The 20252-nt window shown below is 42.0% G+C and overlaps 1 protein-coding gene across 3 annotated transcripts in view; it reads right to left on the reverse strand.

The window, feature by feature from the left end:
- The window catches only part of aspg (asparaginase homolog (S. cerevisiae)), a 70164-nt gene extending 56422 nt beyond the window's left edge, over positions 1–13742 (reverse strand). For all 3 annotated transcript variants that reach the window (XM_052020062.1, XM_052020043.1, XM_052020052.1), the window contains exons 1-3: positions 13675–13742; positions 8376–8684; positions 961–1090 (exon numbers count right to left, since the gene is read on the reverse strand). In XM_052020062.1, the coding sequence (XP_051876022.1) occupies positions 961–1090; positions 8376–8658 (413 nt within the window). In that variant the 5' untranslated portion in view covers positions 8659–8684; positions 13675–13742. The remainder of the gene's footprint in view (positions 1–960; positions 1091–8375; positions 8685–13674) is intronic.
- Between the last annotated feature and the right edge of the window lie 6510 nt (positions 13743–20252).

The raw sequence follows: 20252 nt of genomic DNA on the forward strand, positions 1-20252 counted from the left end.
GAGAGTATGGGCTCATTGCTCACTAAAGACTTGAGCACAAATTCTAGGTTGACACTCCAGGGCATCAATGAGCAAATGCTTTGCCGTCATAGATGCAAAGAAATGCAGTATTTTGCTTTGTAACTAGTAGCGAAGCAAGATGTGGCTACATAAAGCAAGGAAAAAAAAAGATCCATTTGAGTTTTGGGGATGCTAGCTGAAGGAAACTGTTGGGCATAACACGGCGAAATATACTTACAAGAATTTAAAAATGTTTCACTTAGCACTGGCTGCAGATGTAACATTTAATTTAGTATGACTGAGGCTTAGTTGTTAAGTCTTTCACATTAGAGTCAAAAGATTATGGGTAAAGTCTCACTACAAAGAATTGAGCCCAGGTAGTTAAGCTGACACTCCAGCATAGTATTGAGATCATGCCATACTACTACAGATACTGTATTTCAGCTATGACCCATATGGTCACAGGTGGATGTGAAAGACCCTACGGCATCAACCTGAAGAACAGCAGTGAAATTATCCCCAGTGTCTTGGGAAATGTTTTTCTCTTATCAAAATCCTAAAACTGATTATCTGGTCATTATTGCTGCTATTTACAGAAAATGGCATCCATATTTCCTATTTTGGAACAGTGACTCTATCTTAAGAGTACTTCAGCAATTTTATCACGATTTTTAATGGATGCCAATTCCAACAGCACAGTCCTCCCTCAATATTACATACAGTAAAAGTATCAGCCTATATTACACATTAAACTCATGGGGAAGGGCTTGAACTAAACATCTTCTAATGGTGAAGAAGAGTGCTACGAACTGGCCATTTGCATCAACGTGATCCAGGTTAATCAGATCTTAATAGAAATCAGTCCAACATTGCCTAGCCTGGAGTTTAGATTTGTCATCCACGTGTTTCTGTAGATCAGTATTTCCCAAATTTTAAAGTAGTTAAGAAATAATTACTTACGGAAGCACCAAAGTATTTTCTGGTAAATCACAAAAATCATAAAGCTTGGTTTTTTGAGCGTAATCTTCATCATGTAAGCCCGGTAGTTTTCGAAGGGCCTTGACAAAAGCATTTGCTTGTGGTGCAAGTACTAAAGATAAATGAAACAAAGAGGGTTAATCCCCAAGGAAGCAGCTGAAGATGAGTACATTTAGGGTACTACCCTGAGGAACTCCAGCAGCAATGTCATGGGGCTAAGATGATTGGTGTCTGACAACCAGAACCACCTTATTAAAGCAAAATATTTTTAATATCATTTTCAGGCTGACACATTCTGTTTTTCCTTGACAATTTTAAGTTGTTGGCCATGAAGTAATCAAAATCTGCAGAACAGCCAACTGGAATGAGTCAAGGACAGTGGAAGTAGCCAAATGTCTTTGTTGTTGCCATGCAGAGGAAGGAATGAAGGCCACCACTTTGAGAGACTGTACGTGTGACCATCATTTTGTAAATTGGTGTTTGCTCAGGAATGGTTGGATCAGGGCAATTGAAAGTGGACAGAGTGAGGTCCCTACTGATAATCTGCTAAAAATTAGAGATTATTTCCAAATGTGTTGTTCTTTGGGAAGGTGAGAAGTGCAGATTTATGGAAGGGCTGTTTGTGTCTGTGAATTTAAGTAACCTGAGCCCTCAGTGTCTGGCCTGAGCTGGCTGTAACTGGTTTGAGTGGGCCCGACTCAGGAAGAAGCAAGGGAATGACATCAGAGGCAAGTACTTATTTGGGAGAAGAGCAATGAGGTAATACTACCTGTAGCCATGGGCCAGAGCCAATGAAAGATTGACACAGGCTAGCCAGAACCAACAGAATTGAAGCATAATGATACAGAACCAATAAGAGAATAAGAATGAAGGATTTTGGATGTAGAGCAGCGAGAACTCTGGAGACTAACTATCGCAAAGAAGATCCCCATGCCTGGAGCAGGGAGATGGATCAATCCTTTGGGCAACGGGAGAGCCCCTATTTCAGTGTTATAAGTTGAAGTGGTGGTTTGGGAGAGGACTAGTACAGGAGGAACAGTAGCATTCAGGATCCAAGTTGTTTGCCCAGGGTCAACATAATTTATGTGGATACTTGCGTAGGTACAATAAAGACCAGATTTTGAATTAGTTTAGATTCATGTAATGATTTACCAAACCAAGTTGTTGGCCAGGGGTCAACATAATTGGTGTCCCTAGGTGGGCTTGAAAGAAGAGGTTTGGGACACAGTTTGAGTTGAACCATCCTATAGGTTAGGATATTAAAATGGGAAAGGAAAAGAAGAATGAAAAGAACCCAGGGGATTTGAAAAATTGGCGAGATTACCTTCAGAGTTACATTCAAAGAAAGTGGCCCGACTGTGATGAGTGGATGGGAAAGGTTGAGGGTGGAGGGTCAGGGACCCTCAGGGATACATTGTGGAAGACAGATGGTGAAAAGAAATAACGACAGATGAAAAAGGCCATTATGATAGGATATATGCTGGAAGATGTAATTGAAGTGAACAGAAAAATAGAAGTTGGCAGAGGATGTGAGCGGTGGGGGGGGGGTGTGGGGGCGAGGGAAGTAAATGAAATTCTACGGGAGTAGGGGCATGCAAATTTGATATACAAGTTGGGCTCAGTGTCAAAGAGTGACAAGAGAGAAGGAGAAATAGAATGATGGAAAAGTCAGGACTGCTATGAATGTAGTGCAAAAGTCGGCAGCTGAGAGGAAAAACAGCACTGATCACAAATAGAGAAGCTACAAGGTTAACTCTCAGCTCAGAGTGATGTATGCATTTGGGGCAAGCACTAATGATGTTGTTGATATAGAATGGGGTGATTTATCAAATGAGGCAACATACAATAGTGAGGATGATTGGAGGAATGGACCACCTCCCTCTGGACCTCTCCATATGGAGGTAGAGCCTTCAGCCCCAATGGTGCCTGTGATAACATAGCTAGTCCTGGAGACACTGGAACCAGGGGGACCGGTTGTGACACAGTATTCTACCCCTTTTGACATGGCCCAAGTGAGTGCTATAGCTATAAATATACCAAAATGTGGGCTGGGGAAACGACCCTAGAGAACTTATCCGGTGCATTCACAGCACAGGTTAATACACTGTCCAACTAAGGGGAGGAGCAGAAGTTAACCCTTTGATGTCCAACTTTGCTGCTGCCAGGGGAGCTGGCACAGGGCCAGGGGACTCTGGATGATTTACAGAAGGTTATATTAGATGCTGCACGGATTAATTGGGGCAACCCAGTGGAGGCCCTGCATAAGTACAGACAGCAAAAAGGGGAGCACCCCACTGCATTTATGAGGAATGTTTTCTCAGGTGTTTATGTTCATACCTTAGATAGATGTCCTTCAGTAAGTAGTGACCAAATGCTTCATTTTGCTGATGACTGTAAGCAGGCTGATGTAGTAGTAATTAGCTGAGTTGGATTTGGGTCCATTTGTGGACAAGGCATAATTGGGCAAATTTTCCACACAATAAGGTAGATGCCAGTGTTTTAGGTGCACTGGAGCAGCTTAACTCAAGAGGTGGCTACTTCTGGAGCATTGATTTCTATCAGGGATACTGTTGAGCCCCATAATCTGTGCCTTGGTTAGTACTCTTTTCCATTTCTTGAATGAAGTGAGAATGAATTAGTTTCAATGTGATCTTGGGACCCCAGAAGGAACAGAGGACCCAGAAATCAAGAATCCACATGGAACTTTTGGTGGAAGGTAATTGTACAACACCAGCCTTTTCTTTTGCATTTACATGCACATAACTTCAAGAGCTTTATGCTGCTCGAGACATGGTCTTCTACACTTTTGGTGGACACAGTATTGTTCTTCGAGTTTGATGACAGTAGGGCAGTGAGGAAAAGTACATACCACAAGATTGGTACAACTCTTTATGCAATTTCATTAAGTTTAAGAATCGCAGGAAAACCATGGTAATTTAAAATACAAAAAGGTCATTTGGCTCATCGTGTCTGTGTTAGTGGGGGAAAAAAGTTACCCTGATTGGTAAGCTTGCAGACAAAATGAAAATTAGTGGTTATCAGTAGTAAAGAAGATTGTCAAAGAATACAGCAGGATATAGATCAGTTGGAAATTTAGAGGGAGAAATGGCAGATGGAGTTTTATCTGGACAAATGTGAGGTGATGTGTTTGGGAGGTCAAATGCAAGAGAAAAATATACAGTAAATGGCAGGACTTTTTGGAGCATTGATGTACAGAGGGATCTTGGGTTACCAGTCGATAGGTCCCTGAAAGCAGCAACATAGGTGGATAGGGTGGTAAAGAAGGCATAAGGCATGCCTGCCTTCATAAGTAGGGGCATTGAGCACAAGGACTTTATGCAGATGGGATTAGTTAGATTGGCATCATGGTTGACGCCAATGTGGTGGACCAAGGGGCCTGTTCCTGTGCTGTACTGTTCTGTTCTATCTTCAGACGAATCTCATCTTCCACCACTAGACTTATTGGCCTGCAGATCATGGCTTTAAAGCATAGACAAGGAAAGTGTTTTGCTGTGCACCAGCGCTCTGTCCACAATGGCCATCTTGAACTTCCAGTTGCATGTCATTTCAACTCCTACTCCCCTTCCCACACTGACCTATCCAAGGCCACACACAAACCAAGAGAACAATACTTCATATTCCACTTGGGTATCCAACAACCCAGTGGTATGAACATTGAATTTTTTTTAATTTCAGGTAACCCACACTCCCTATTCCACCCAGGTTTTCTCACCCTTTACCCCCCTTATTACCCTCCATAACCTGGTTCCAATTGCCCATCACCCACATACTTATCCACCTAGGTTTCTTCTCCCTTAATTCACCTTTCCCATCCCCTCCTCCACCTGCCCATCATTCCCCACCTCCCACACATCTGGTTTCACCTATCACTTACCAACCCAAGTCTCTCCCCTCCCTCTCACTTCAATATACTGACCATCTTCCCTCTACACTCAGTCCTGATGCAGGGTCTTGACCCGAAATGTCAACTTGCCTCCATAGATGCTGCTTGACCACTAAGATCCTCCAGCAGTTTATTTTTTGCTCTGTAATAACCTCGCCAAGTTAATTAGTGTCTTTCTAATTGAAGGTTTATATTGGCTTTTAAAATGAATTTCCACAATTGCCCACAATTAAACTAGCTAATCTGCAATTACTCAGTTTATCCTTTCCTTCCTTTATAAACAGAACGTTAGTAGTCCTCCGATCCTCTGGCGTCAATCCAATAACCAAGGAGGACTAAAATATTCCTGTTGGTATATGGTTGGAATCACAAATAGTACAATGGGAAGGACACCCATTGCAAAGCACCTGCAATCTGTCCACAATGGCCATCTTCAACTTCGTACCCTGGAGGCATTAGACAATCAAAAGGCTTTGTGACCACTTTTTAATGATAACAGTTTCTTCAAAAAAAAGTCCAGTGCATTCAAATTTTTGGAACTACCAGGTTATGAATAGGACCCATATTCTCTGCGTTAGTTTTCCAGGTTGCTGCATTAATTAGATTTGGAATTTAACTGCTACACCTTTGTAAATATTCAAATTGACGTGTACTGAGGTCTGAGTGGCAACAGCCCCAGTGAGAAATTAACACAGCCATATTTTACTCCAGATTTTTCACCGATGTAAGAATTTTAATTTTATATCTGTTCATTTTAAAAGAACATATTAGATTTCACACATCTGGAGTTGTATGATTTGAGTGAATCTACTTGGCCCATTGCACATGATTGCCTCTCAGCAATGCAATGTGAACAATGAGTGAAAACAGACCCTGGTACGGCATGTGATCACATGGTACCGGATCAAATGCCTCCAGACACAATTAAAAATTAAGTTTTTAAACAACTACCTGGATAGTCCCAATAACACTTTGATAGTCCCATTAAGAAAATTACTGAAGTTAATCTTTGGATTTCACATGAGCTACAAGATATATGGGCATATTCATCACACATTTCAAGGCCGAGATTACATATTTAAACCAATGAAAGTAGACCTGGCTTTTTATGGCTTTTGCATCTTCTGCAACTAAATCCTAAATATAATGGGAACAAATCCCTGAATAATAACCATGCTATAGTATGACAAACAAAAGAAAAATGCTTTGTGCTTAATCCTGATATACCTTTTAATAAAATTATGGCTGACCTGCCTAAGTTACCTGTCCCCAGGTTATGTGTGGGTTCCGTTCTGAGAACTGTCCATAAACCAGTTTTTCCACAAGTCAGAAATGAACAATTTCCCCCAAAACCAAGATAAGAACCCATAGCTTGCAACAGTTGAGCCTCACCTACCTGATGTACTAGTTCATTTTCTCTCAATACTGCATCATACTTATGTCTGTTTTCTATAGCTAGCCATTTGGTATCAATTTGCACACACTTCTATTAATTCTTTCATTTCTTTGAATATCTTCCATGTTCACCCTAAAACTACCCACTATTAAATTAAAGAAACATATACTGTATCCAGTTGTCAAATACCATGGAACATTTTGATATTATTTGTTAGGCTAATAAATCATTTCTGGGAGAATGTGTGTAAAGTCAGGTTTCCATACGTCAGGAATTTCATAACCCAGGCAGCCCCTGTACAAGCCTTTGCCCAACCTCCCTCAGCATTTCTAGTTAACAAAAAGCTATCAATCTCAGATTTAAAAATCAGCATTTGCTGTAACATCAATTGGCATTTAAAGAGATTTCAATACTTCTACCATCCATTGTACATAGAGGTTGCAAACCTAAAAAGAACCAACCCTTTTGGCAGTTGGCTACTTACCCCATGACTACATTCCTAAACTAATTGTGGTATTTCTACTCTTCCAGCTCGACTTGTTTTCTTAAATACTTCAATCAAATCACCATTAATCTTCTAAATTTCATTAGCTACAAAAAGTTTAGTTCCAGTTCTAAGTTTCCTCCACTGTCAACATCACCATCCTGAGGTACGTCGAGGCATTGAGTTCGAGAGTCAGGAAGTTATTTTGCAGCTTTATAAAACTTGAGTTAGGCCACATCTGGAGTACTGCATTCAATTTTGGTCACCCCATCATAGGAAGGATGTGGAGGCTTTGGAGAGGGTGCAGAGAGGATGCTGCCTGGATTAGAGGGCATGTGCTACGAGAGGTTAGACAAACTTGGGTTGTTTTCTCTGCAGTGGCAGAGGCTGACGGGAGACCTGATAGAAGTTTAAAAAATTATGAGGCATAGAGTAGACAGCTGATACCTTTTGAGTGAATGAGCAACAACATTGAAGATGAAGTACAACATGTGAAAAACATGAGGTAATCTACTTTGATAGAAAAGAGCACGAGTATAAATAAGTTTTACTATTAACAGATATAGGTTTGGGAAGAGCACATCTGTAGATTTATTCACAGAGGGAGTGCAATGGACATTAACCAAACCGGTTCCTGGGATAGCAAGACTGTCACAGGAGGTTAGATCCCCTATTGTTTAGAATTCAGAAAATTGAGGTGACCTCACTGAAACATACACAGATTTTTTTTTAAAAGGGCTCAACAACCAGATACAGGCAAGATGTTTCCACTGGCTGAGTAGTTCCAGGGCCATAGTCTCAAAATATGGGGCAGGCCATTTAGAACTGAAACGAGGAGAAGTTTATTCACTCAGAGAGTGGTGAATCTGGCATTCTGTGCCCGGAGTGTTTTGGCAGCTTAGTCATTTATTGCATTCAAAACGAAGGTCAGTGGATTTCTGGATATTAGAGGAAGTAAGGGATATTGGAATAGAGACACGAGGTAGACTGCAGACGCTGGAATGTGGAGCACAGACAAACTGCTGGAGGAACTCAGCGGGTCAAGCTGCAGTTGTGGAGGCAAAGGCTTAGACTATGTTTTGGGTCGAGACCCAACATCAGAACATGGGAAGCGTGCAGGAAAATGGTGCCAAGGTACAAAGTCAATCGTGATTTTGTTGCTCAGGCTCAAGGGGCGGAATGACCTACTCCTACGTCCTATTTCACATGTTGTGCTCACAGTTTTATAGAAATGTATTCAAAGAGTTATAAAGCGTGGTAACAGGCCCTTCAGCCCAAATCGTCTATGCCGACCAAGATGTAGTCCCATTTGCCTGCATTTGGGCCACACCTCCCCCCTCCCTCCCCCCCAAATGTTTTCTATTTTATTCCTAGAGGCACAACAAATTCTGCAGATGCTGGAATCTGGAGCAATACACAGAAAGTGCTGGAGGGACTCAGCAAGTCAGGCAGCATCTATGGAGGGAAATAAAGAGTCGACGTTTCGGGCCGAGACCTTGGGTTCCTCCAGCACTTTTTGTGCATCTATCCAATTCCTGAAGTATTCCTGAAGCGAGGTCTATAATCCCTCATGGTGTGCGGGCTGTCGCTGCGGCTGCAGGCTTTGTACTCACCGTTATTTCGGTACATCATGCCGATAGTCCCGCCGGTGTTTATCACCAGCACTCGGACCTCGGTCGGGCTGTCCGCCGATTCCACGCTGTAGCTGCGTGAGCAACTTCGGCGTCTGTGTGCCTGGCTGCCGCCGGCGGCCGGTCGAGAAGCTCGGGATCCATTGCGGGTGCCGGAGGTGCACTCCGAGTCCAGCAGGTCGAGCCGGGTGTTGGACAGCGCGCTGGAGAGCGATGAAATGCTGCAACTAGAAGCCGAACTCCGCACACCACCGCACTCCGCCATCGGACCAAGGGCAATGTGTAAGGAATCTGGAGAAGAGAAAGGAGGTGGTGTGGGCAGAGCCAATCAAACCAGGGCCTGACGTCACAGCCAATCGCCACACCCCCCCGTCTTCCTATGTGCACGGTGCACGCATCTCCTGGTGCACAGGAAACCCCTGCTATCTGTATCATATGTCCCATTCTTCATCACGCACGGGTCTGTAACATACACCGGACAGTCAAATTAAACCTCCCTGCCCATGTTAGGGAGGGGACGTATGTTGCATACATTTGGAAGTCGCATTCACTCTGCTTCCAAATGTATGTAACATACTTCCCCTCGCTATTATGGGTTGTGTCAGCAAATCTCATTAATCCCAACCCCTAATATATACCAAGCTTCCAATTCTCCATTAAAATCAACTCTGAACCACATAGGGCACTCAATTGCAAATTAAATTCCTTTTTCATAGAATAGTACAGCACTGGACAGGCCATTCGGCCCATGATGTTGTGCTGTCTTGATGCCAATTTATAATAAATGTCGTCCTCTTGTGTATCATCCATATCCCTCCATTCCCTTCATATTCACATGTCCATCTAAAAGCCTCTTAAGCTCCACCAAACTGCCTGCTTCCACTACTACCCCTGGTAAACTATTCCAGGCACCAACCATTCTCTGTAAAGAAAAACTTCTCCCCTCCAACCTTAAAAGCATGTCCTCTGGTGTTTGACACTTCTACTTCTGGGAAAAGATTCTGAACATCTACCCTATCTATGCCTCTCATAACTTTAAGAATCCTTTATAACTATATAAAGTGGAAAAAGGTGGCTAAAGTGAATGTTAGTCCCTTGGAAGATGAGAAGGGGTAATGTGGAAATGGCTGAGGCCTTGAACGACTATTTTGTGTCAGTGTTCACGGTGGAGAACACATCTAACCTGCCAAAGAGAGACGTTATGGACATGATGGGAGGTGAGAACCTCAATAAAATCGCTGTCACTAAAGAGATAGTGAGGAGCAAATTAGTGGGCCTAAAGGTAGACAAGTCCCCCAGTCCTGATGGGATGCATCCCAGGGTATTGAAAGAAATGGCAGAAGTTTTAGTAGAGGTGTTGGTGATAATTTACCAAAATTCTCTGGACTCTGCGCAAATCCCAGAGGATTGGGAGACAGTGAATATCATGGCACTGTTTAAAAAAGGATGTAGGCAAAAGGCAGGTAAACTATAGGCCAATTAGCTTAATGTCTGTAGTCGGGAAAATGCTTGAAGCTATCATTAAGGAAGTAGCAGTAAGGCATCTAGATAGAAGTGGTTCCATGAGGCAGGCACAGCATGGATTCAGGAAGGGCAGGACCTATTTGACAAACTTACTGGAGTTCTTTGAGCATATAAAGAGCACAGTGGATAGAGGTGAACAGGTGAATGTTGTACACTTGGATTTCCAAAAGGCATTCGATAAGGTGCCACATAAAAGACTTATCCATAAGATAAGGATGCATGGAGTTAGGGGTAATGTATTAGCATGGATAGACGATTGATTAACCAATAGAAGGCAGAGAGTTGGGATGAATGGGTGTTTCTTGGGCTGGCAATCAGTGGCGAGCAGGGTGCAGCAGGGATTGGTGCTGAGCCTGCAACTGTTCACAATATACCTTTATCCTTCTTTATTTCTTTATTTGTCATTGTACTGTTGCAACAACACAACGAGATTACAATGGCACTCCCTTGCCTAATAAAAACCAAAACAGTAAATTAATAAGAGCAATTATAACTATAAAATAAAACAAACATACTTACACAAATATAAAGTATATAAAAAAATAAAAAGGCAGAGTGCAAATGAACCATGATAATAATAACAATGATAATCAGCAGCATATCAATACATTAAATAACACCATGATGAGTCCAGCTGGTAAAGGGGGGAAAGCATAGTATGTGTATGTATGTATGTATGTATGTATAGGAGGTGTCAGTCCATGTTCAACAATTTAACAGCTTTGGGAAAAAAGCTGTGTTTCAGTCTTGTAGTGTGTGCATGTATTGTCCTATATCACCTACCAGAGGGGAGTAGTTTAAAAAGGTAGTAAGCAGGGTGAGCTGGTTCTCGAATGATGTTTAAAGCCCTGCTCCGACATCGAGCCTGATAGATGTCCTCCATCGCTGGTAACTGAGTCCCAATGATGTTTTGGGCCGTCTCGATGACCCTCTGCAGAGCCTTCTGCTCTTTCCTAGTGCAGCTGGCATACCAAGCCGTAATGCTGTATGTCAGGATGCTCTCCACTGCACACCAGTAGGAAGTTCACCAGAATGTTCTGAGACAGTCTGGCTCTCCTCAATTTCCTCAAATAGAGGTGTTGCTGTGCCTTCCTAATGACAGCTGAGGTGTGTATTGTCCAGGAAATTGCCCTACAGTAAACAGTAGGGCACTGAGGAGTGCGGAGGAACAAAGGGATCTGGGAGTTCAGATACATAATTCCTTGAAAGTAGAGTCACAGGTAGACAGGGTTGTAAAAAAGGCTTTTGGCATCCTGGCATTTATAAATCAAAGTATTGAGTATAGGAGTTGGAATGTTTTGGTGAGGTTGTATAAGTCATTGGTGAGACCAAATTTAGAATATCGTGTGCAGTTCTGGTCGCCGAACTACAGGAAGGATGTAAGATTGAAAGAGTGCAGAGGAAATTTACAAGAATGTTGCCAGGTCTTCAGGAGTTGAGTTATAAGGAAAGATTGAGCATGTTAGGACTTTATTCCTTGGAGCAGAGAAGAATGAGGGGAGATATGGTAGAGGTTTATAAAATGATGAGGGGCATAGACAGGGTTAATGCAAGTAGGCTCTTTCCAGCTAGATTAGGAGAGATAAGTACGAGAGGACATGGCTTTAGGGTGAAGGGGGAGAAGGTTTAGGGGGAACATTAGAGGGAACTTCTTCACTCAAAGAGTGGTGGGAGTGTGGAACGGGCTGCCATTTGATGTCGTAAATGCGAGCTCGCTCTTAACTTTTAAGAGTAAATTGGATAGATACATGGACGAGGGAGGTCTGGAGGGGCATGGGCTGGGGGCAGGTAAATGGGACTAGCGGAATAATGTTTCGGCACAGACTAGAAGGGCCGAATGGCCTGTTTTCTGTGCTGTAGTTTTCTATGGTTCTACCTCACACTTGCCCTGATTAAACTCCATCTGCCACTTCTCTGCCCATATCTGTAACTGATCTATATCCCGCTGTGTTCTTTGATAGTCCTTTACACTGTCCACAACTCTGCCAACCTTGGTGTCATCTGCAAACTTGCTAATTCACCCATCTACATTTTCATCCAAGTCATTGATAAATATCACAAACAACAGAGGTCCCAGCACTGATCCTTGCGGAACACTACTGGTCACGGACCTCCAGCCAGAATAACAGCCTTCCACCCCTACTCTGTCTTCTATGGGCAAGCCAGTTCTGAATCCAAACTTGCAATTCACCCTGGATCCCATGCATCTTTATCTTCTGAATCAACCTACCATGAGGGACCTTATCAAATGCCTTACTAAAGTCCAGGTAGATAATGACCACTGCCTTCCTCTCATCAAGATCCTTTGTCGCATCCTGAAAAGACTCAGTCAAGTTTGTAAGGCATTACCTGCCCCACACCAAACTATGCTGACTGTCCCTAAGCAGGCTATGCCTTTCCAAATGTGCATAAATCCTATCTCTCAATATCTTCCCCAATAGTTTCCTTGCCACCGATGTGAGGCTCACTGGCCTATAATTACCTGGATTATCCCTATTTCCCTTCTTGAACAAAGGCACAACCTTTGCTACTCTCCAGTCCCTCGCCTGTTGCTAGAGTGGACACAAAGATCCTTATCAAAGCCCCAGCAATCCCCTCACTTGCTTCTTTCAATATTCAAGGATATATGCTATCAGGCCCTGGGGACTTATCTACCTTAATGCTTTTCAGAGGACCCAGCACTACCTCCTCCTTATCTCAAAATGTCTCAGCACATTAGTGTGCCCCACTTTGCCTTCACTATCCTCCAAATCCTTCTCCTCGGTAAATACCAATGCAAAGTACTCATTTAGTACCTCAGCCACTTGCTCTGACTCCAAGCACAAATTCCCTCCTTTATCCTTGAGGGGACCTACCCTCTCCTTAGTTATCCTCTTTTCCTTAATACAAGTATAAAATGCCTTGGGATTCTCCTTGATCCTGCTCGCCAAGGACATTTCATGGCCCCTTTTGGACTTCCTAATTGCCTGCTTGAGCACTTTCCTGTTACCTTTATTTTCTACAAGGGCTCAGTCTGATTTTAGCTTCCTAAACCTTACGTATGCTTCCTTTTGCTTCCCGACTAAACTTAGGACCTCTCGGGTCATCCAAAGTTTCCCTACCTATGTCATTGCTACCTTTATGGATCACGACCTCTAGCTAACACCCTCCCCTCTCAGAATGTCTTTAACCCACTACAAGACATCCTTGACCCTGGCACCAGGGAGACAACACACCATTCTGGAGTCTTGATTGTGGCCACAGAAATGCCTATCTGCACCCTTTACTATCAAGTCCCTTACTACTATCGCTCTGCCTGACTTCATCCTTCCCTTCTTTGCCTCAGAGTCAGTCACAGTGCCAGAGACCTAAATGCTGCTGTTAGCCCCAGAGAGGTCATTTCACCTTCCCACAACAGTATCGAAGGGGGTACACCTGTTAGTGAGGCCACAGGGGAACCCTGCACTGTCTACATACTCCACGTCCTTCTCCATCTATCTGTACCCTGCACCTTAAGTGTGACCACCTCACTAAAACCCTCATCTATGATATTCTCAGCCTCCTGGATGATCTTGAGTACATCCAACTGCACCTCCTGTTCCTTGACCCTGGTCAGTCAGGAGCTGCAGCTGGGTGCACTTCCCACAGGTGAAGTCATCAGGGAGACCGTGAGGTTTCCTGCCTTCCCACATCTTGCAGGAGGAGCAGTCCACTGTCATGACTGCTATTTTGTCTACACGTCAAAGGTCACAGATTTACAGGAAAACAAAAACCTTACCTGCTCCCCACTTGTGCCTCCTCGCTGAAGCCTCTTAAGCCAAAGCCTCAGCTCCCCACTCTCACAATGGCTGCTCCAAAATAGCTACTCCACTTTACCCTACCTTCCTTTTATTGGCTGAGTTGTCACACACTTAGCCAATCAGAAACAACTTTAAAAAAAATGCTTCCTTCATATAAATTGCATCCACTTCCCATTATGTGCCAACTTTCTCATCTAAACTATACATTTAACTCTCAGGTTTTCTGTACTGTTCTTATATATCATATATTCAATTCTCTATTATGTAACTCTTCCATTGTGTAACTATGTTCTCCATTATGTATGGGAACCAATAACTAGAGGGCATAGGTTTAAGGTGAGAGGAAAGATTTAATAGGAACTTGAGGGGCAACTTTTTTTTACACACATGTATGTGGAACAAGCTGTCAGAGGACGTGGTTGAGGCAGGTACAATAAATTCTAAAAGACAGTTGGATAGGTACATGGGTTGGAAAAGTTTAGAAGGTTCTGGCCCAAATGCTGGAAAACAGGACTGGTTTGGATGGGGCATCTTGGTTGGCATGGACCAGTTGGGCCGAAGGGCCTGTTTCCCTGCTGTCTAACTCTGTGACTTGATGTAACCTAATTTACAGCTCACATTATGGTCTTCATTATGTGGACCCTTTGCATTTTTGCACGACGCGACAATGCAAAATTCAGCTGCTTCATCGTCGATCTGCTTGGCAGTTGCTTAAATTGTAATGGAACTTGGTCTAGTTTGCAGTCCACCCTTCAGAAGAGCTGCCAGCTGCTGAGCCTTTCTGCCAATTGTTCAGTTTCTGCTGCAGTCGAGTTTCTTCGCCAGAGCTTCACTGCTCTTGGCTCGACGAATATCTCACTGTCCTCATAATCTTATGGTAATCTTTAACTGTATTGCATTTTTTTTTCTGGCCCGTGATCGATTCTGCATAACGTGTAGCTCTTCGGACCTTCCAGTCCCTTTTGGCTCATGCGCCCCCACCTGGTCATCAGTTCAGCAACCTGCGCTGACTACAAGACAACTTGCTAACCCGAATTCCTTTATTACAGTATCCACTCCAGGTCTGTCCTTAAGCAATCACTTACCAGGTGGCTCCACTCCAGGACCGATGAGTTGCAGCTGCTTACTTCGGAAGCGTGGTAAGAGGGCTGGGCTGCAGGTGAGGCTGAAACAACGTGGATACAAGACCCCCCTCCCCAGCATACTACTAGCTAATGTCCAGGCCATTGAGAACAAAGTTGATGAACTAAGGGCAAGACTGACCTACCAAAAAGAACTAAGGGACTGCTGCGTGCTATGCCTCACTGAAATGTGGCTTACACCTGCTTCACCTGACTGTGCCATTCAACCTGAGGGCTTCTCAATCCACCGAATGGACCATACAGCGCCCTCAGGCAAAGTTAGAGGTGGAGGGGTCTGCTTTTTATCAATAACTTGTGGTGCTCAGACGTGATGGTCCTTAACTCAGGACTGCCTTCTTTTGTCTCTCCCACTCCTCACTCTTTAACTCATAAGACTGTCCAAAATTCAGTTCTGGATGAGCTGAAATTTCCTCCAAACTAAACACTGAAGACTTAAACTATTGTCTTAGATTCCCACAATAAACTTTGTTTTCTAGCCACAGGCTCTCTCCCTACTTTTTGGCAAAAGCCTGAGGTTGAATGAGGCTGTTTTTTTGACCCAGAGATATGCTTTGGGCAACATTTATCCAGTATCCCCATGACTGCCTATGGCCATCACCATAAATGAGCCCAAATCCATCCAAGCTCCAGCTCATCTGCAGAACCGCTCTTCCATGTACGATATTTCTAGAAGTGATAATTGCAATGCACTACTGGTTGACAGCTCTTAACTTCACCATCATAAGCTGAACTTCATCCAGAATTCTTCTGCCCATGACATCACACATACCCACCATCTGCCACCACCTTGTATTGCCTCCCAGTTTTTCAACCCCTTCTATATTCAGTTATATGTTACACAACTTCCAAAATGCACCATGCACGCAAATCTTTTTCACCTACACTAACATAGAATAAGAAGTGTGGATTTATCTATACAATGTAGGTTTATCTTTTTTTTTTACACACTGCTTTATAATAATGATGGACATACTCATTATTAACTATTGTCCAGTTATATTCATAAAAATGAAGTCTATATACTTAGATGAGTTTTATATAATTCACTTTAATTGGTTATAAATTAAAAAGGTAAACAATTAAAAATCTTGCTTGATATAGATTAACACAAATTGAGACACTGAGCATTGTGCAGAATGTCACAAAGAATGATTATCAGAAAAATAACTAGTAAAAATCACTTAAGGGCCAATAATGATTTCCCTGCTACTGTAATATTACATCAAAATTAATAAAAATTAAAAAACATTAACCTTATTCACAAATTTAGTCAATTACTATTATCAATAAGCAACACTTTAATTTTCAAGTAAAACTCCTAAATAAATAAATAAATAAATAAATAAATACGAAAAGAAAATACTGCAATTACTCAGTTCACTTGTCAGCATCTGTGAAAAGGGGCACAGTTAACATTTCAGTGAGCAGGAAAGCTTGTGAGTGACATGGATCTCTGAGGGGAAATCTATATACCCAAAGATATAGAAAATTCAATAACAATCACCCAACATAAATGCAAAGGAGACGGAGTAAAACTCCCAGAGTAAAACTGCTTAAGTGTGATCAGCAAGTTACTTACATGACTCATGGAGAAAAGACATCAAGTCAATGCTAGAAGAAACAGCGTGGATTTAGAGCTTCACAAATGACACATTTTTCATGCTCGAGATAAATGCCTGGATGTAGAAGCTGAGGATCTTAAAATGGGCTTCTGCATAGCAACACAGTTGGAATCTACAAGGGAAAAAAGGTACTCTCCCTATTCAAGGAATTCTGTAGGATAATTAAGGTTATTATTTAATTGTGAATGAAATATCACATCAGATGGAGGCACAAAGTCATTGCACATACTGGTTTGGACAGTTATTACTTTATTGTTTTGAAGTAAGCTCTTGGAAATGATCAATCTAACACAGTAATTGTTTTGAAGGTGGCTTGTTCAACATCTGATGAGCAAAAGATATCCACCTATTTGAGATCTGCATTTCTCTTCAACTCTACCTGGTGAATTGCAGAACTAGATCTCCAATGCGTGCACCAAGTAAAGCAATTGGTGTCAAGAAAACAATTATCATGTCACAGAGAACTATCTTCCCTCTCAAGATTTGGGTTAATAATGAAGCTCTGGACAAGAGGTCTGTATTTGGGAGAAGGTGGTCACTTCTGTTACCTTGGCTCACTTATCCTTTATTAGACAAACACTGGCCTCCTTCACCTTTTCAAATTTACACCTCATGTCCAGAATAAAGCACAAAGCAGAGAATGCTCAACTCCTTCTGGTCAGTGCATTTGTAACCACTAATTGATTATCAGATGTTAGAAAACATTTCCACAGAAATGCATGTGCTAACTTGGGCAATGCTCAACATATTTAGTAATACATTGCACAATCTTATTTTACAGCACGTAGTCTATGTCAACCCAATTAATCATGGATAAAGAATTGCTGGGGATGAACTGTGACTGGTATCTGTACACCAATGCAAAGCTTTCCAGAACCTATGGAAGATCTGGCCTTTGTGCATCAGTCTTTTCTCCCACACGATGACCAAGGGCCATTGACTTATGAGCCATCAAGAGTGCAGTAACAAAGCTGCTGCACTATCAGCCAAAGTTCACTGATTCAGAAACACAAGTTTGAATAATTGTGGCAGCTGAAGAATTTAAATTTGATTAAAGTAAAATAAATACAAGGTGGCAAGCAACACTGTTGTCCAGTGGGCCACGAGCTTTGAGATTGAGATCTTGACCTTTAAACACTTGCTTCCTGCAAATGGCTAACAATTATGGTAAGTTTCATCATCAATGCCTGCTTTTGTTGACAGGTAGCTTCCAAGTACAGGTCTTTGGTTTCCAGAATTCTTACCTGGACCTTTTATTTTCAAGGGACAGTGTTGTCAGTCGAGACTTTTGTTTTGTGAATGTTAACTGTAAAGCTCATTCTTTCATAAGCTTCAGTGAACAAGTCCACAGTGATTTGCATTTCAGATTATAAATGTACACATATGCAATTATTGTCTCCATACTGCAGCTCAACAAATGAAACTAGAGTGACCTTGTTTCTGGAGTGGTGGTGACATAGATTGAGCACTTTCCCATTTGTCTTCAAAGCTAGCACAATGCTCAAGGTGTACTGTGCAGCAGTGATCATTGCCCTCCTGTGTGATTCTGAGAAAGAAACCAGCACTTCCTCTAGAAAGGAACCATAAATACCATCTCTGCAAACTGCTCCAAATCCAAAGCAAGGTCAGCATTGTCTCCAAGGCCTGAGTCCTTAATTATGCTGCAATTCCCCCTTTTTTTTCTTCCTCCTTTTATAAATAGGGAGTTACCTTAGTTACCCTCCAATCCATTGTGACTGTTTCACTTGCAAAATTGTCAGCACTGTATGTGTAAAAGGATAGGCAGATTGAAAGATTGTCAGTTCTATATTTTAAAAATCTATTTCCACCACCACCATCAATACTCGCCCCATCTGCCCATTATCTCCCATCCCAAAATTTAAACTTTATCCCCCACCTCACCTGTTTCGAGCTATTACCTACCAGCTCCTCTCTTACCACTCCCTCTCATCTCTTTATACTAGCAATCTTCTCTGCATTCTCAGTCCTAATGCACAATCTTGACTCAAAACATTGACCATTCCTTTGACTCCACTGTTGCTGCTTGATCCATTTAGTTCCTCCAGCAGTTTTTTTTTGCTCCAGATTCCATCACCTGCAATCTCTTCTGCCAACAAAAGAACTTATTTAAACTTAAAAGATAATGACCTAATGATGACAGGGTGAAAAGGAAGTGATGAATATAGCCAAAACACCCAAAGATGCAAGCTACTCGCATTGAACTGGTAATTGATTCGCAGGCATTAAGAATACAGTGATTTATTTTGTTGGATTTATCAGTGGCTCATTTGAATGTAGTTCTGTGAAGGGACTCCTGTAACAGGATTTGAACCTATAATGTTTGGGAAAAAGGTTACCAAGTGATTTAGTGTGGATAATAAGTATGATGTGTTGAGAAAGGGCATCATTTTGGATGCGAACCTTTGAAAGTTCATTTAGGGGCTGTTGTCCTGCAATAAGAGATTCCAATCAAAAGAAAACCAAGCATAGCAACTTTGATGGAAGGCATCACAGGATTAAGGAGACAATGGAGCTGCTTTCCGAGAATGACCCCAATTGGGAGTGCAGCTCCTCAGTGAAGAGAATGCTGTTCGACAGCATCTCCTATGACAGAGAAATGTTCCATGAGAGGAAGAGGCAAGGCAGGTAGTCCTAGATCTCATCTTCAAAATAAGGGAGAGTCACAACCCGTTAAGCAGGGTGAATCACAGCTCAACTCATTCCTGCAGATCTAGTCTTCCACTGTCTCCTACTTCACCTGCTGCTCTGATGTGTTCATGAATTCATTTTGTCAGTTTACATTGTATGCTGCATTAAGTCTGTTGTATGTTTATTGTTTAGTAAATAATACTGTAATACATTACATTTATCCTCAATGAAGCCCTCCTTTATTGCACATAGGCAGAAGTATGACATTGTCAATAAAACATCTCCAGGTAATAATGATACAATGATCCCTTTTAGTGCTCAGTTAGCAGGCTTGTGCACTAAAACACATCCTTATAGTGTAAAGTGAGGTACTGGTGTATTTTAGGAAAACGTTTTATTATTCTTCTATTGCTTCTCCATAACTCATCAGATAAATTAACTAATCTAATTGCACTACATTTTGTGATGGGCCTTGAACAGAAAAACTTTGGTTGCTATACCAACTAGGCTACAGCACAGAAAGACCACATTCTAAGGCAAAACATGGATTTCACAAAGTGCCACAAACAGAATTTTTAAAAAAAAATCCATTTAGGAGTTTGAAGATTGGACGCAGATCAGCAATTTGGTCGGTGGAGAAAATCCCAATTTCTTGCTCATTAGCATGTTTCCTCATATTAAATATTGATTGTTCTCAGAGTGATGAATTAGATGTTTATGCCAATGTTATGGAGATGACCAATATGAGCCACACACAGTCTTTTGCACTATGAGGGGAAATGTGGCCTCTGTTCAACAACTTATGAAGATACAGGAAAGGACGTTCTGGGGAGTCAATCTGCAGTACAACCATATCTTCCAATACTCTTGGCAAACTACAGGCAGAAAATAAAAATTGAACACCTTTGCCAAGAGAAGCGAATCTAGTGACATCTGCAGGCTTACATTGTTATACTGCATTAACGTAATTGCTCCCAGATCCACCATAATATCATTTGACCACATTCCTGAGCACAAGGAGTTGCAATGTCAAATGCAATATATAGTTAAAATACTTGGTGCAAAATACTTCCAAAAACAATTCAAATTCAGGCACATGACTTAGTGTTCACAAATGCACTTTTTTTAATTAACTAATGAACA

This window comes from Pristis pectinata, chromosome 1, assembly GCF_009764475.1.
Source record: "Pristis pectinata isolate sPriPec2 chromosome 1, sPriPec2.1.pri, whole genome shotgun sequence".
In the NCBI taxonomy this organism is placed as follows: domain Eukaryota; kingdom Metazoa; phylum Chordata; class Chondrichthyes; order Rhinopristiformes; family Pristidae; genus Pristis; species Pristis pectinata.